At 47.8% G+C, this 16,891-nt stretch overlaps 2 protein-coding genes across 2 annotated transcripts in view; one reads left to right on the top strand and one right to left on the bottom strand.

The window, feature by feature from the left end:
* Positions 1-3,752: 3,752 nt before the first annotated feature.
* On the top strand, positions 3,753-10,017 carry ANKRD53 (ankyrin repeat domain 53). The gene is made up of 6 exons (XM_003793474.1): positions 3,753-3,899; positions 4,046-4,261; positions 4,611-4,810; positions 6,336-6,500; positions 6,938-7,058; positions 9,337-10,017. Exons 1-6 carry the CDS (start codon positions 3,753-3,755, stop codon positions 10,015-10,017), a joined length of 1,530 nt encoding a protein of 509 aa, XP_003793522.1.
* Positions 10,018-10,721: 704 nt separating this feature from the next.
* The window catches only part of TEX261 (testis expressed 261), a 10,016-nt gene continuing 3,846 nt past the window's right edge, over positions 10,722-16,891 (bottom strand). The window contains exons 4-6 of the mRNA XM_003793430.3: positions 14,929-14,996; positions 13,694-13,796; positions 10,722-13,515 (exon numbers count right to left, since the gene is read on the bottom strand). Of these exons, the coding sequence (XP_003793478.1) occupies positions 13,400-13,515; positions 13,694-13,796; positions 14,929-14,996 (287 nt within the window). The 3' untranslated portion in view covers positions 10,722-13,399. The remainder of the gene's footprint in view (positions 13,516-13,693; positions 13,797-14,928; positions 14,997-16,891) is intronic.

Here is a 16,891-nt window from a genome sequence, read left to right as displayed (position 1 = left end):
CAAAACATTCATATTCTACTCATAGAAAGATTCACTTGTACCCTTGCAAGATGAACCACAGAAGTGAACCCTCGAATCCCTCTCCCTCCACCCTCTCCCCCCTCCCTCCACCCTTTTTTCTTTTTTGAGACAGTGTTTCACTTTGTCGCCCTCAGTAAAGTGCTGTGACATCATAGTGCACAGCAACCTCAAATTCCTGGGCTCAAGTGATCCTTTTGCCTTAGCCTCCTGACAGGCACCCACCACAATGCCTGGCTGTTTTTAGAGACAGGGTCTCACTCTTGCTCAGGCTTATGTTCTCTTCTAAGAGTTCTACAGTTTTAGCTGTTATATTTAAATCTTTCATCCACTTTGATTTAATTTTTGTATGTTGTGTGAGCTGAGAGTCCAACTTTATTTTTGCATGTGGATATTCAGTTGACCTGTTTGTTAAAAAGACTATTCTTCCATTGAATTGTCCTAGCAAAAATTAGTTGACCATTAATGTGAGAGGTTATTTCTGGACTCAATCTATTCCATTGATCTATTTGTCTATCCTTATGCCAGTACCACACTTTTTTAGTCACTGTAGCTTTGTAAGCAAGTTTTGATTAAGTGGGTGGGCTCCCACTTTTTCAGGGCAGTTTTTACTATTCTGGGTCCCTTGAATTTTCATAAGAATTTTGAGATCCACTTGTCTATTTTCACAAATAAACCAGCTTGAATTATGATAAGAATTATATTAAATCTTTCCCCTCTTTTGTTTTGTTGAGACAGGATCTCACTATGTTGCCCAGGCTGGTCTCAAGATTGATTTGGGGAGTATTGCCATCTTACCAATATTAAGTCTTCTGATTCATGAACATGGAATATCTTTCTATTTACTTAGGCCTTTTTTACATTTCTTTCAACTAGATTTTGTAGTTTTCAGGGAATAAGTTTTGTTTCCCTTAAATTTATATCTAAGTATTTTATTCTTTATGATGCCACTGTAAAATTGTTTTCATAATCTAATTTTCAGATTGCTCATTGCTAGTGTATAGAAATACAATTGATTTTTGTGTATTGATCTTGTATTCTGTAACTCGACTGGACTTATTTATTAGCTCTAATGGGCTTTAATGGATTCCTTAGGATTTTCAGTATACACGATCATAGCATCTACCGAGATAGCTTCACTTATTCCTTTCAAATCTGGATCCGTTTCATTTCCTTTTCTTTTATTATTATTATTTATTTATTTAGACAGAGTCTCACTTTTTTGCCCTTGGTAAAGTGATGTGGAGTCATAGCTCACAGCAACCTCAAACCTCTTGGGCTCAAGAGATTCTCATGTCTCAGCCTCCCAAGTAGCTAGGACTACAGGCACCGCTACAACGCCTGGCTATTTTTACAGATGAGGTCTTGCTCTCACTCAGGCTGGTCATGAACCTGCAAGCAGAGGCAATCTACCCGCCTTGGCCTCCCAGAGTGCTAGGATTACAGGCGTGAGTCACAGTGCCTGGCCTAATTTTCTTAAATAAATGTTTCTTCATTTGATTTATGCCTTTGGGACAATTCCTAGAGAATTTACATAGTTGGTTTTTAAAATAGTTTTCACCAGTTATGATTGTTTCCTGGGGAGTAGGTCCAAAGAACTCCTCATTGTACCATTCCAGAAGAGAAAGTCAGGCATAGGTATTCAAAACAAACTTATTTTAGATCTAAGAAGTCCAAGAGACTTTGGAATTATATTTTGGCTTCATTCTGGGACCATTTGGATTGAGCATGATATGCAGATATCAGTCTGAGTAAATAACCTCCTAGGCCTGAAAGCCTGTTGTAACTGCCATCTGTGAGACATCCAGTGGAGGAGAGAAGACACAAGCTCACAGTGGGAGGGTGCCTTAGTGCCAGCCCCATATACCGAGGGTGGTGGGTTCAAACCCAGCCCTGATCAAATTGCAACAACAAGCTCAGGGTGGGCTCCACTGATCCTTTGGAATTCCTCTGAAAGTATAAAAAAAAAAGGGACTCATTCACATTCAGCATATTCACTGAGAGCACCAGGGAAAACAAATAGGAAAATGGAAACACAACTTGGAAATCTGATGTAAGTGATATGACTGACATAATTTAGTAAGCATAATTTAGTTTCATTTGCCTGGCCATTCCCCTGGTGTAAACTTCCTCTCCTTCTGGAGGACACTGCAGGAACAGATTTCAATGTCCCTTAGGGCTTCATAGTGCCCTAGCCCACATGGCTCCTTTCAGGGCCCATCCCACTGTTCCTAATTAATTTACCTAGCAGAGAATTTAACCTCAGGAAATTTGTACTAATCAGGCTTCAGTTGAGTGTGACAGAAACTCAATCCAAACTAGCTTAAGCTTCAAAAGGGCCCTGAAAAGGACCCTTGAGGTACTTTAGGGAACAGGGAGAGAAGCTGACCTTGGGCACTGGCCCTGGAGTGTAGAAGTACCTCTAGGTCTTCCCCCCAGTTCTCCCAGACATGCCTCCCCCCACTCAGCCTTGCAGCTTCCTTGCCTGGAACTGTAGATGCAGTTACCCTGGGCATTACCTTTATCATACCCTTTCAAAGAAGAAATCAAATCTTTCTTTGGGCATTTTCTGCTGTCTGTCCTTCTCATGGTCTAACTTCTGTTGTTTACCAGGTCCTGTCTGCCCAGATGCCTGGCTCTGGCCAAGGAGTCTTTCAAGTGTTGTGTCCTCTCCTGCTCAGGCCTCTGCTCAGTTCCTATATTCTCCTGCTAGTAGTCAAAGAGGCACATCAGAATGCCATTTCCATCACCAAATTAGCAAACACTTATTTTAAATCACAATATCTAGTGCTATCAGCGGTTTGTATAATTCCTGTTTTAGTGATAGCAAATTTGCAGGTTGTTCTCTGCTAGCATAGTCCTCACTGCTGCATTCCTTCACCCTTTGTGACGCAAGTTGTATTATTCCTCGCAAGTTGTATTATTCCTCGTTTTGCTGATGCAGAAAGACAGAGGTCAAGTGACCTGCCCAAGGCCACACTGCTGATGTGCAATGTGCTCACTTCACTGAACGTGGAAGTGTAAGTGAATATAAAATATCTTTATAGATGGCAGTTTGGAATCAAATTTTAACAGCTGAAAAATATCATTTCCTTTCATTTAGCAATTCTACTTCCGGGAATCCATCCTAAGAACACCACCAGGTTGAGCCATTTTGTTTTCTGCAGTACATGTGAAATGACTGTTCATCCCTTATGATGTTGGGCTACATGCGTCACAATGCACATTTAGTATGTGGGATGACAAGGAGACCTAGCTCATAATGTAACGCTAAATAGATACAAATTATGTATGTGGACGTGATATGTATACCACCATGTATACATATCTGTACCTATATATCTCCACAGTCCGTGATTTGTGTGGGTAGTGGGATGATGATTTTTAATTTCTACATTGTGCTTTTTCTGTTTTCTATTTATTAATTTATAATCGGAAACAAAAGCTAAGTGTCTTTGTGGCTTGATGCTGAGTTTCCAGGGCGTGAGTTGGGTGTGTGTGTGGTGGTGATGGGGGTGTTGCTTGGAAGCTGAGCCCCAGCGGGTTGAGAGCAGGAGCCCTGAGGCGCCCGGGCTCTGCTCCTCCAGTGAGGGAAGCAACCCGGCCCAGCCCCGAGGGCCTGGAAGGGGCCAGTCATGGAATACTTCTCCTGGACAGGGGCTCTGCTCCGTCCCTCCCAGGGCACCTGGGATGTGTCCTCCCAGGGCAGGACCTGTCGGCGGGGGGCATTTGCCATGGCAGCATCAAGTGGCTTACACAGGGCGGAGAAGTTCTCCTTGAAGTACATTTGGAGTAACGTGGACTACAAGCCGTTCAGGTGGGCCGGGAGGGAAGTTGGCTCGGCCGCGACTCGAGAACTGTGCTCAGTGCCACCCTGTCAGGTCAGGGTCTGGAGCGGGCGGGGGCTGATGCTGAGCCCCGAAGGGCCAGGGCTTGCCTCCCGATAGGTGCCTGGAAGTGACGATGGTCACTTCCTCATTGTCCTGTGGACCAGCCAGCTCAGGCCAGGTCTCCCTGAACGCTGCAGTGCGCAGCCACTTCCCTCTCCACGTGGGCACCCTCCGCGGGCACCCCAGCGCCGCTGCTCCTGCCTCGCTCACCCCATCCCTGCACCGACTCTAGCGATGAGCAGGACCAAAAGGTGGTCGGGAACTACGAGCTGTTCGCTGCTGCGGTGGGCAACGTCCAATGGTTGCGGTTCTGTCTGGATCGGGATAGTAGAGAAATCCGGACCGACCACAAGGTAAGGTCCTGGAGTGCCGGGGACCAGGACTTGGCCCACCCTGCCAAGAGCTCCCCATATAGATGGTCACCTAGTGAAGATCTGTCTCTGGAGCACCCAGAAATGTGCTTTTCTGTGTTCAAATTAATCGTCCAGCAGTGGGAGGTCTATTTGGGGGCAGGGAGGTAAGGGTAAGCCAATGAGTACACACTGGGAGTGAGAAAAGGGTGTGAGCATTCCCAGGGGTTGGAGGGGGTGGGGGAGACAGGACTGAGAGGAAGAGTAATTCTAAGAAATTGCTATATAGGTTAAGCTGTGAACCTAGGGACTCCATCCCATTCAGCCTTCTGTCTGGTTCTGGACTCCACAGGGCTTCACTGCCCTCCATTTCGCAGCCCAGCGCGGCAAGCTTGCATGCCTGCAGATTTTGATAGAGGAGTACAATTTTCCTGTGGACCTGCCCACCAACAATAGCCAGACTCCCCTGCACCTCGTCATCCACAGGGACAACAAGACCATGGCACTCCCCTGCATTTCCTACCTGCTTGGGAAAGGGGCAGCCCTCAACGCGTGAGTCCAGCCTGCTTCAAGAGGGAGACTTGGAGCCTGGACAGGCAGGAACCCCACTCCCAGGCAGAGGGGCTGTTGAGGGTGACAAGGATTGGGTCCCCCATAAAGCAGTCATGGAGGCCATATGGTATAGTGGTTAAGAGATTGGGGTTTAGGGGAGGATAGACCCAGTTCATAGCCTAGCTTTGCTATTTGCTAGCAAACAGCCAAGATCTTAGCTTATCACTCAGCTCTAAGCCTCAGTGCTCTGGTTCCCAAACCTATGTGTACATAGGAATCTCCTGAGGAACTTTAAAAATACAACTGCCTGTGTTCTAATCCAAAGGTTGTGATTTAATCAGTCTGTAGTGTGGCCTGGGCTTTGGAAAGCATTAAGAGATCCCTAGGTGTTTCTAATTTGCAGTTAAGTGTGGGAACCACTACTTCAATACCTTCAAGTGAAATTTGGTAGGACAACACTGCCTATCACATGACACTGCTGTGATCACTGACAAAGTGCATTTTTCAAAATATCTACTAAGCATGCAGTATGTGCTAAGCACTATAACAGAGCTGGAGAACACAGCAGAAAACACACAAATTGTTCCAGCCCTTGCAACGCTGACATGCTTAGACAATATATTAGCAAAGAAATAAATGAACAAAACCCTGCCAGAGCAGGGGGAATGATCATGAAGGGGATAAACAGGTGATAAGTAGGGGGATCTATTTCAGAAGAGGCATCTATTTGGGAAGAGGCAATTACTTCCAAGGAGGTGATTATTTATTTTTGTATTTATTTATTTACTTATAGACAGTGTCTCACTCTGTTGCCCTGGGTAGATTGCCATGGTGTCATCATAGCTCACAGCAACCTCAAACTCTTGGGCTCAAGTTAGCCTCCTATCTCAGGCTCCCAAGTAGCTAGGACTATAGGCATGCACTATCATGCCTGGCCATTTTTCTATTTTTAGTAGAGATGAGGTCTCACTCTTGCTCAGGCTGATCTCCTGAGCTCAAGCAATCCACTTGCCTCAGCTTCCCTTAGTGCTAGGATTACAGGCATGAGCCACTGTGCCAGGCCTAGGAGGTGACATTTAAATTGCAACCTGAACACTGTGTTAGCCAGCCATACAAAGACCCAGGGAAAAGAGTTGTAGACAGAGTGAATGTCATATGCAAAGGCCATGTGCTGGGAAACAGTGGGGCAAGGCCTGAGGGTGAGAGTGAGGAAGAGACAGGGCCTGAGATATGTAGACTTTGTGGGCCATGGGGAGGGGGCAAGAGGGCTGGTTGGTAAAAGAGTAGATGAGGTCAGTGGTCTCCGAACCAATCCTGTTCACCTTCCAGCAGTTCTTAACTTCCACATACCTCTCATAATCAGCTTTTTACTGTTTATTCAGTCCAATCCCTCCCTCTACAGTAAAGGAAACTGAGGTACAGACAAGCGAAGGGACATGGCCAGGGTCACCCAGTAGGCTGGTGGCAAAGCACTTGTCTGATGGGTCCCTTGTCCTTCCTTTCCACCCTCATCACCCTTCCACAGTCAAACATGCAATGGCTCCACGCCGCTGCACCTGGCAGCCCGTGAGGGCCTGCTGGGCTGTGTGAAGGTCCTGGTGCAGAGTGGTGCTGATGTCCATGCCCAAGATGACTTGGGCCTCAAACCCATCGATTTCTGCAAAATATGGAACCACCGTGCCTGTGCCCGGTGAGTGCAAGAACCACCTTCAGCCTGCCACCTACTCCCTCTTACCCAGCCCTTTCTCATGGGACCTCATCCAAGGCTGAGCCTTTAAGGGGAGCATCTGGGAAGCCAGAGAGCTGGGAGATGAGTCTGGTGAGAAGTCCCCTGCCCAGGTTTTGGAGTGAGCATTGCCCTCCTGGAGCACTGGAGTGAGGGTCCCCTGGCTCCTCATTAGGAGGGTGGTGACCAGGACATCAGATACTTTCTTCTTTCATCTCAAAGGAAGCAGTTAGCCAGGGAGCCCCTGGGCAGTTGGAACAGGTCATTTTGCTCATCTAATCTCTGGCAGCTCCTCTCACCATACCACCCACCTCCAGGCCATCAGCAGTAGCCATTCTTCCCATCCCAGGTGGAAGCTCAGTCACTGTGGGATGACGTGTTCCTCTCCACCTTGGCACCAGGTTCTTGAAGGATGCCATGTGGAAACGGGACAAGAGTGACTTTGCTCATGAAATGGGAAAGCTGAAAAGGCTCAAGGACCAGCTGCTCATCATGGAGAAGAACTACCTGATTGAGTATCAGGTAAGGATGAACCAGGCAGGGGCATCAGGTCTCAGCTACTACCCATGCATGTGAACAGGGACAACACCCCAGTGATATGGAGAGAAGCGTGGTTAGAAGCACTCCCACCCAGAAACAGCCTCCCTCTCCCCAAGACTTAACTGAAATTCCACTCTTATAAGCCACTTCTTTAGGTCAAAAGTCTTGTCCTGTATCAGAAAGCAAATTACAGCTTCAATTTGCAAGTTTTTTTGAGCCCCTCCTAGTACACTGCACTTCAGGATAAGAATCTCTAATGAGAGAAAGGCCCTGCCTTGTATTTGGGACTCAAACTCCTTCCTTCCAACAGACATTGAATACTCACTCTGTGCTAGGCACCTGCCAGGCCCCGAGGCTCCAAAGTTGTGCTTCCCACACTTGAGGAGCTCAGTCTAGTAGAGGAGGCAGATTATAGTCCCACTGGGGAGGAGAGGGCCCAACAGGGTGGCAAAAGGCATGATGCTGAAAAGGAGTCACTAAAGATGGGCAGCAAGAGGCTGGACATGGTAGCACATGCCTGTAACCCTAGCACTTTGGAAGACTGAAGCAGGAGGCTCTCTTGAGGCTAGGAGTTCAAGACTAGCCTGGGCAACTTGGGCAACAAGACTCCATCTCTACAAAAAAATAAAATAAATAAAAAAGATGGCCCAGCAGTTGGCCAGATGAAGAAGCAGGGAAGGGCTGACCAAGTGTAGGGAATAGCTGTATGGAAAGGCACAGTGGCACATGGGAACACGGTATATGCACAGAACCAATTCAATATAGCTGGAGATCACATGTGAGATGGAGGTTGACAAGCTAGAGATTTGGCAGGGGACCAGATCAACGAAGGACCTTGATTGAGGAAGAAAGGAGATTTTAAGTAGGTGTAAATTACACGTGATGCAAATAACAGGAGACCCAGAAAGATGATGCTGGGACTCTTAAGTGAATCCTGAAGTGAGAAGCTATTTCAGCTGCATTTCCCTCCAGTTTTCTCAGCCCTTCCTCTGTTGTTGGTATCACCAACCTTACAGTCACACACCTGTCCAGAAGAGGCAAGGCCCATCTGTTTCCTGTGGATATAACCTTTTCCAAAAGCCCCTTACAGATCTCCCCTCATCTTTTATGGCCTCAATTGGATCAAGTGTCCACTCTTGTTCCAATGGCTGTAACTAAAGGGAAGCCATATGCTGACTGACTTAGGTCTGGGGCAAGGCTGATGGAATTACTATGATTGGCTTAGCCTAATCAGAGCCTACTCTGGGAGCTGGGTCAATCTCCAAAGCACCTGATTGCTTAGCAACAGTCTGGGAGTGAGACACTGAAACATCAGGAGTAGAGGGATTTTGTGACAACATATGGAAGGTTCAACTCCTGGCAGCAAGGACAGATCTAGATCCAGTTGTAGCCATCCAGCCTAGAGCCAGTCAACCATATTCTCCCCTACATTATTTCTCAAGATTCACCACTTCTAAGATGTCTGCTTAGATTAGCTCTTCTCAATCTCAGGCCTTCCAGACCTTTCTGCTCTCTTTTTTCAGAGTCAAGGATGTAGTCTGCATTTTTCATTTGCCATCTTTTGAGACAGGGTCTTGCTTTGTATCCGGGCTGGAGTTCAGTGGCATGATCATAGCTCAGTGTAGCCTCAAACTCCTGGGTTCAATCAATCCTCTTGCCTCAGCCTCCCAAGTAGCTGGAACTACAAGCATGCACCACCATACCTGGCTAATTTTTTTTCTTTTTTTTGTATAAATAGAGGTCTTGCTGTTTGCCCAAGCTGGCTTCTAATTGATCCTGGCCTCAAGTGATCCTCCTGCCTCAACCTCCCAAACTGCTGGGATTATGGGCATGAGCCGCCTCACCTGGCCATCATTTGCCTTTTCCCCATCAAACAAACTCTTTTACTGTGTGTCTTCCCTATCAGACTGGGAATTCCCTTGTGGGGAGGGAGCATCTTTCCTTTCAAGAACTGAGGTTTTTCCTAGGGTGCAGACTGTCTCACTCCTCAAAATGGAGATTCACCTAGGGTACATGCTACGTCTCCTCCATCAGATTGAAGGTCTCCCCTTCAGCCTAGGAGCTCCTTTATGGCAAAAGTCATCTCTTTCAATCACAACAAATGCTCCTATTAGGCAGGTGTTTCTCTCAACACATTCAAAGTTTTCCTGGGACAAGGGCAATCTCTCCCCATTCAGCCCTGAAGTTTCCAAGGGCTATAACCACAGAAGCAGAGGGCAAAAGGCCCTCCATGACTGTGTAGTGTCCTTTGTTGTTGCAGAAAAAGCAAAAAATTCTGAGAAAAGATGATTTCAAGAAGTGGCTCCAAGGCAAGCTGACACACCAAAGTCACTCTCCCGGCCCCAAGCAAGCCCGTGCCATCACCCTCTCCAAGACGAAACAGCTTTCCAAGAGTTTCCACCCTTCTGTGGAGGCACGCCTGCAGCGCATACCACCACCGCCCACGGAGAAGCCCAAGAAGCCACAGATCAGCTTCCAACTCTCAGTCAGGCGGCCCACAATATGGAATGTTAGCACCAACCCTGCTACACAGCCCAGCACCCAGATCAGCTTCCCACAGGACATCCGCTTGGGTGTACATCCAGACCCCAGCCTGGAGCATGACTTCAGTGGCTTCCTGGAGGTGACACCAGACCAGCATGGTGGTGCATGGCTGCACACAGTGGATAGCCACTGGGTAACACCTGTGCCCCAGCTGCCTTTTGAGGTGATAGTCCGCACATTGTACCCAAGTACATGTCCGTACAGGATGAAGGTGCCCCAGGGCCTTTACTCCATCAGCATAAGTGATGTGCCCCAGAAACGGTACTTGGGTGATGATACCTTCTGGACAGACACTATGGCCATGAACCTGCGTGAGACATTTGATGGAGCCTTCCTAGCAGCTCTGCAAGCTCATCAAGGGCTCCCCGCCTTGCCCAACCCTAAAACAAATCCATAAAGTTATTCTGATAGCCTCTCTACCTGAGGCAGCCCAGTGAAGTCTGAGGTGTGGTGATTCACATTGTGGGTGAGGAGGAAGGAAAGGGGAGTCCTATGGGTTTCCCATTCCCATACTCAAGGACTGGATTTCCTTGCTCTCCAATGCCGTAATCAAAGCCCAAACTCCAGGCCTCCTTCTTTGTGCCAAAAAATCTCCTGAGCCTCCCAGAAAATCCAAGTTAGGTCCAGAATGGGAGTCAGTTAGTTTCTTGGGTCTTAGCATTATAAAAGTGACACTCTGGCATCCCCTAGTGCTCCCAGCCAGCCTACCAGAGACAAGTCTTTTAGGATGCAGGGACCACTGGGACATATGGTCCTTTGTTCATGTTAAGTCCTTCCTGCTGCAGGTTCTGAGCCCCACTCTTCATCTCCAGATCCAGAATGGGGTAGAGGACAGCTAATGTGTCACCCTGGTATGAGCTTCCCTGATACTATGGGCCCTATTCTCAGCTGGCACTAATGTTTCTACAGCTCAGGGAGGCATAGGCAGCATATCTGGGGGAGGGAGGATCTGTGGCTTCAATAAGAGACTATGAAAGCACTTGCACTTCTGTAGTCCCTGAAGGGTTGAGGGGACTAGACTATGATTCAGATGGTAGAGGAGAACTGGCTGATGACTTCCCTGCTCGCCCCTCTCCCCATCCTTTGTAAACATCACTACAATTCATTCATCAAACATTTATTGAGTGCTTTATAGATGCCAGGCACCATGCCAGGCACTGTTAATACAAAAATTCAAGGATAGTTCTTGCCCTCAAGGAGCTTACAGTCTAGCGGAGAGACAGACCATAAAGCAGGCAAGTAAGCCCATTATGATCTGTGTGGTGTGTTGGGGTGGGGTTGGGAGTGGGGAGGAGACACTTAAAGCTCCTTAGAAGTAGCAAAATCTAAGTTGAGACTTGACAAAGTAGCAAAGCAGAAGAAAGGGGACTCAAAGTGGCAAAGGAGAGCCATGGCATCTCTGGTTACAGGAGGCTGAGACCCACAGTACAAGAAGGCAAATGATGAGACCAGAGAGGCAAGCAGGAATCAGGACACCATGATTCTCACAAGCCATGCCAAGGGGTCTGGACCTTATCCTGAGGGAAGTAGGGAGGCATGGAAGGTTTAAAACCAGGGTTTGGACTTGATCAACTATGCATCTTAGAAAGACAACTCTAGCTGTAGAATAGAGAAGCAGAGGCTATAATCCAAGTAAAAGCTGATGACAGCAGGAGTGGCACAAATTGACAGAGGTTAAAGAAGATAGACTTGATAGTTTTTATAGATTGAATGTGGGGGACAAAAAGAGAAAACAGGACTAGAAAGCAGGTTTCCTGTCTGGCTCTGGAGTAATCTTAGGGCCAAGGCAGGTATCCAAAAGAGGCAAGGTTGCAAATGACAGCAAGTGCCACCTGGGCCAACTTGAGTTGTCTGTACACTCAGAAGGCAGCAGAACTGTGGTTTGGATAAGTACGAAGGATGCTGGGGCTGGAGATCAACTCTCAATTCCTTAATAGAGTCCTTGAAGCCATTGGCATGGATGGGCTTCCCCAAGGAGCCCATGACAGAACCCTGAGACACCCCATTGTGCATGGGGTGAATGGAGAAGCCTGCATAGGAGGCTGAAAGGAACAGCCAGAGAGGTAGGAGGACAACCAGCCACAGAAGTGCCAGGAAAGTGAGATTCAAGAAGCAGGAGGTGATCACCCATGTCACATGCTGCCCAGATCCAGTAAGATATGAAAACCATCTGCTGGATTTAGCACATGGCCACTGGCAACCCCTGGGAGAGCGATGGCAGCAGAATTAATGGAGGTGGTAAAGCCACATTATCAGGCTGAGGAACAAAGCATGGACAACAGGAGAGAGTACATGCAGCTGTCAGCCTATCCAGAGGATGACACTAGCCTTCAACGTCCTCTGCCTTGCCGTCCTGGTCTTCAAAAGAGAAAAGGGCCTTGCAACCTCATTTGCATCAAGAGAAGACCAACACATGCTGCTCAGCCCAGGGAAAGGGGAAAGCTAGCATTTTTAAGAGAGCAGAAGTGGTAAAGCCAAAGAAATAAACAGCTATGGTGGGATTTCAGGCATGAAGGGAAGATTTGAGGATTTTCAAGCACAGGGGTCTTCCCAGTGGCTTCATAGTACTACATGTATGCGGTTTGTCTCTGCACCTGCCAGCCTCACTTTGAGGTATAGAACATGGCCATTGAAGGCTCTCATGGGGACTTCATTCCAGTAGGTACTGTTGAGCACTTGCAAGGCACTGTAGTTGGAGTGCAAGGTCAACAAATGGTCTGTGCCTGAGACCTAACCTGCCTTCTTAGAAGGCAGAGATCATCTCCCCAGGAGCCAAAAGTGCACAGAAAAGAGGGCCAGACCTTGCTTTTAGAATGGCAGACACTTTCTTTCATCAGCCCCATTTCTTAAAAAATAGGCTGGAGCCCAGGCTGGCGGCAAGCCAGTTTTTATTTCATTTCTCCTTAGCTTGAGACAGTATCCAGCCAGAAACCATGCCTTTTCCCCAGAGGAGGATTTATAAATAGGATATCATAGATGTTCTGAAAATCTAACACAGTCCTAAACTGTTCCCTCTCCTACCCGCAGCTTGATAGTCACAGAGCCTTAGGGAAAGAAGAGATGGAAGAAAAGGGAGGTGCATAACATAAAAAAGGCTGCTTTTAACCTCACTCCCTACTCCCTTACCAGATCAGCACCTCACCTCTGCCCTCTTCCCACGAAGGGCCACAAGAACAGTCCCTTCAAAAGGATAAGACCCAAATCCAAAAAGGGAGTCCCTGGAGCAGAAAAGCTAGTCCAGTCCAGGGCAGAAGGTAGACAGGAAGAAAGGAAGATGAACTGTCAGGGTATTAAGGCAAACAGTGCCACCTAGAATCTTTATTCAAATGGGAATCAGCACTTGGACAGAAATCACAGTTCAACAGCAAAAACTATTTCTCTTGGACATGCCAAGCCATGGCCCCTCCCCACAGCCGCCTGCCCAAAGAACTTGTTACCCTCTGCTCTCCAGCTTCATAGACCCTGCCCTGCCTGCCCTAGCTGACACAGAACCACCTGACCCACCTTGGAAGAGGGAGGGGAGGCCCGGGGGACTGTAGCTTCCTGGCTAAGCAGGCTCTGCCACCCTCCCTGGTGCCCTCTGAGGTTACTGCCTCTAGCAGCATCAGATCTGAGCCACACTGAGCCCTCTGAGGAAGGTGGGGAAGGGGCTTCAGAGTTGAGGGAAGGAAAGCCAGGTCTGGCAGAAGATGCCTTCCCAGATCTCAGCCCCCACCTAGCACAGAGGCCCAGGGGCATGACTCTCCTGATCTTGCCCCCATATCCCCTCCCCAAGGGGGTCAGTATATCTTCTGACGACTGGGTAGAATGGCCTCTTTGATGAAGGAGAAGACAACCAGGATCCCTAAGCGTTTGCCCCGCTTGCCTTTGGTGAAGTAATTGGAGACAACATCATCTGTGGAGACATAGGCAAGATATGAGAGAGGGAAAGGGAGATGGGGGGTGTGTGTGAATGTCAACACACCCATCCCAGAGCCACAGCATCTCCATCACAGACTGGGCTCTGGTTCTCCCGGCCAACTCAGGACTTGCTGACATCCTCCCACCCTGGCCGCTTACAACCCCCTTCTCACCTCCTGGCTGCATGGTAGACGGCAGGACATTCTCCCCGGCCGAAAGTGACACAAAGAATGCAAATGGGATTATCCACAGGCAGAAAGTGAAATAGGCCAGGACCTGGCAACAAGAGAGACTGAGAAGAGGGTGCTCCTGGAGGTGCCAAGAGTGGGCTGAGCATGGCCGCTGTGTTGTGAACAGGGCCAACAGTGCACAAAAGACACCACACCTGATCTCTGAGGGTGTCAGGGCCTGGGAAACAGGGACAGGACATCCTCAGACATGAAGATACTTCAGTAGTGAAAGGTGGAGGCTGAAGATGACTGAAGGTGGCTACTGTCCCCAAATGTTGGTCACTAAGAAAAGCAATTCCTCTGAACTGAAAAGGCAGATGATGAGGGCTACGCTATTACTGATCTGTACTTCTCAAAAGTGACTTTGTTCTTCCCAGGGGTTCAAACTGAAAGAGCAGGGTGTGGAGAAACCCTGGGAGGAAAAAATCTTGGCAGGCCACTGCAAAAAGCTGGGGGCTCAGGAGTACATCCCCCTGCCCTGGGAGGTCTGCCCCAGACAACTCCAGTGCCCCTTCCTAGCCTCAGGATGACTCCCTCCAGAAACCCAAAAGACTCACCAGGGAAGAGCAGGGTCCTCCCCACCTTAGCCAAAAGGATACCTACTGTTCCTCATATACACTGCTTTCTAAAATCATCTATATGATGGATATTTTTTTTTCAAATATGTAATCCCTGGGGTGGCACCTGTGGCTCAAAGGGGTAGAGTGCCAGCCCCATATACCAGAGGTGGTGGGTTCAAACCCAGCCCCCAGCCAAAAAAAAAAAAAAATATATATATATATATATATGTAATCCCTGAGTAGACTCAATTTCAAATTATAACTAAATTTACAAAGCAAATCAGGCAGGTCCCCTCTATTCCCCCAGCCCTGTTTTTTTGTTTTTTATTTTTTTAGAGACAGAATCTTACTTTGTCACCCTCAGTAGAGTACCGTGATGTCATAGCTCACAGCAACCTCAAACTCTTGGGCTCAAGTGATTCTCTTGCCTCAGCCTCCCCAGTAGCTGGGACTATAGGCGCCTGGCACAATGCCCGGCTAACTTGTTGTTGTTGTTTAGCAGGCCCTGGGCTGGGTTCAAACTCATCAGCCCTGGAGCATGTGGTCAGCACCCTAACCACTGAGCTACAAGCACCCTCCCAACCCTGTTAATAACTGAATATGCTGGATACTTCTTACCTCTGAGAAAGGATAATATTCTTCCGCAAAAAACTGAAACGCTAGGTAATGATTCACCACCACTAGTCCTGTTGAAGGAATGAAGAATCAATCAGTCTGGGGGGAATAACATAAAGCTGGACTTTTCACCTTCTAAAGGACCCTGGGAGTTGGGAACCCCAAGTTTTAGTCCTGATTTTACACCCAACTCAGAGTATGGCCTTTGGGCTAAGTACACTACTGTCAGAATTCAGTTTCTCATCTGCTGAAGTAGAAGAATTACCCCTAGTGTGCCTGCTGCAAAGGGCCTTACAAGTAAAATTAGAGGAATGTAATAAAGCTTTCTACATGTTATAAAAATTATACTTCTATGTTACATAATCCAGAGCATCACGACAATGAACCTAGTTTTCAGGGGATGAGAGTCCTAAAGAAAGCTCCCATGGGCAGTAGTAGGTAGAAGGAAGCCATAGGTCTACAGATCAGACAGCCCCAGAAGATTCCATTCCAAACTGGGCAGCAGGGAGAAATCCTCCTTAAATATTATAAAAAGGCTCTGATTCCCCAGAAATAAAAAGGGCAGTCTGCTAGATGCTTTTGAGGAACCCTATGACCACCTCAAATTCTGGGGGATGGGGTCCTTGCCCACTCTGCCCCAGAGTAAGACACAATGGTCTGAACTGGTATGTTCTAGACCTCCCCATTCCCCACCCTGGTGTGCACCCAAGTTTATGAAAGTAGGAGCAGATCCTGAGAACAGGCTGCTCAGGGACAGGCCTCTCTGCCTGGTCCTATGGTGAGGTGAAGGGCAGGCACCAGGAAGAATGTATCCCTGACACTGAACACCCCTCACACATGCCTCACAGAAACTATACCACATCTCTTTTCTATACCACATCTCTTTTCTCCTCTCCTTGCCTCTCCCCCTCTAAGGCAAAGACCACAGACAGCCCTGCTATACCTAGTCACACTCTAGGGCTAAGGGATGCTGGAAGATAGGATGGTGCCTGGTACCCACAAGATCTTTGGGAAAAATCTCTCAGGCATCTAAAGGGCAACTCCAGGGCTGGTGCAGCTGCTCATGCCTGTAATCGTAGCACTCTGGGAGGCTGAGGCAGGTGGACTGTCTGAGCTCATGAGTTTAAGACCAGCCTGAGCCAGAGTGAGACCTTGTCTCTAAAAAATATAACCAGGCATTGTGGTGGGCACCTGTAGTCCCAAATATTTGGGAAGCTGAGGCAAGAAAATAGCTTAAGCCCAAGAGTTTGAGGTCGCTGTGAGCTGTGATGCTACATCACTCTACCAAGGGTGACAAAGTGAGACTGTTTCAAAAAAATAAAAATAAATAAAAATAAAGGGCAGCTCCGAGGAGTGACAAAAAAGAAGCCAGGGAAATTTGCTAGTGTCTTTTGTGTGTGTGTGAGGGGCTCCTCCCAGAAAAGACACAGAGGGGGCTTGGTCTCTAGGGAACAGCTCCCCAAACAAATCCCTGAACAAATTCTTTGGTGAAATCACACAAAACAATTAGGAAAGAGACTAGTTTTAGCTTTAACAACACACCCTTCTTAGAGATAGTATTTTCTTTTTCCAAATTTTCCCACAGAAATAGAAAAGTAGCTCTAAAAATCTTCCAACTCTATCTGATATTTTGACCAAAAGTTAGGATGATCAGTAACAATCGGCGCTTGTAGCATAGTGGTTATAGCGCCAGCCACATGCACCACGGCTGGCAGGTTCGAATCTGGCCCAGGCCAGCTAAACAACTATGACAACTGCAATAAAAAATAAATAGCTGGACAGCGCCTGTGGCTCAGTGAGTAGGGCGCTGGCCCTGTGTACCAAGGGTAGTGGGTTCAAACCCAGCGCTGGCTAAACTGCAACAAAAAATTGCCAGGCATTGTGGCGGGTACCTGTGGTCCCAGCTACTCGGGAGGCTGAGGCAAGAGAATTGCCTAAGCCCAGGAGTTGAAGGTTGCTGTGAGCT

Source organism: Otolemur garnettii, unplaced genomic scaffold, assembly GCF_000181295.1.
Source record: "Otolemur garnettii isolate 467f Iridium unplaced genomic scaffold, OtoGar3 scaffold00068, whole genome shotgun sequence".
In the NCBI taxonomy this organism is placed as follows: Eukaryota; Metazoa; Chordata; class Mammalia; order Primates; family Galagidae; genus Otolemur; species Otolemur garnettii.
Note: the sequence above shows the minus strand (reverse complement) of the source record. Positions and strands in the feature narration are given on the sequence as shown.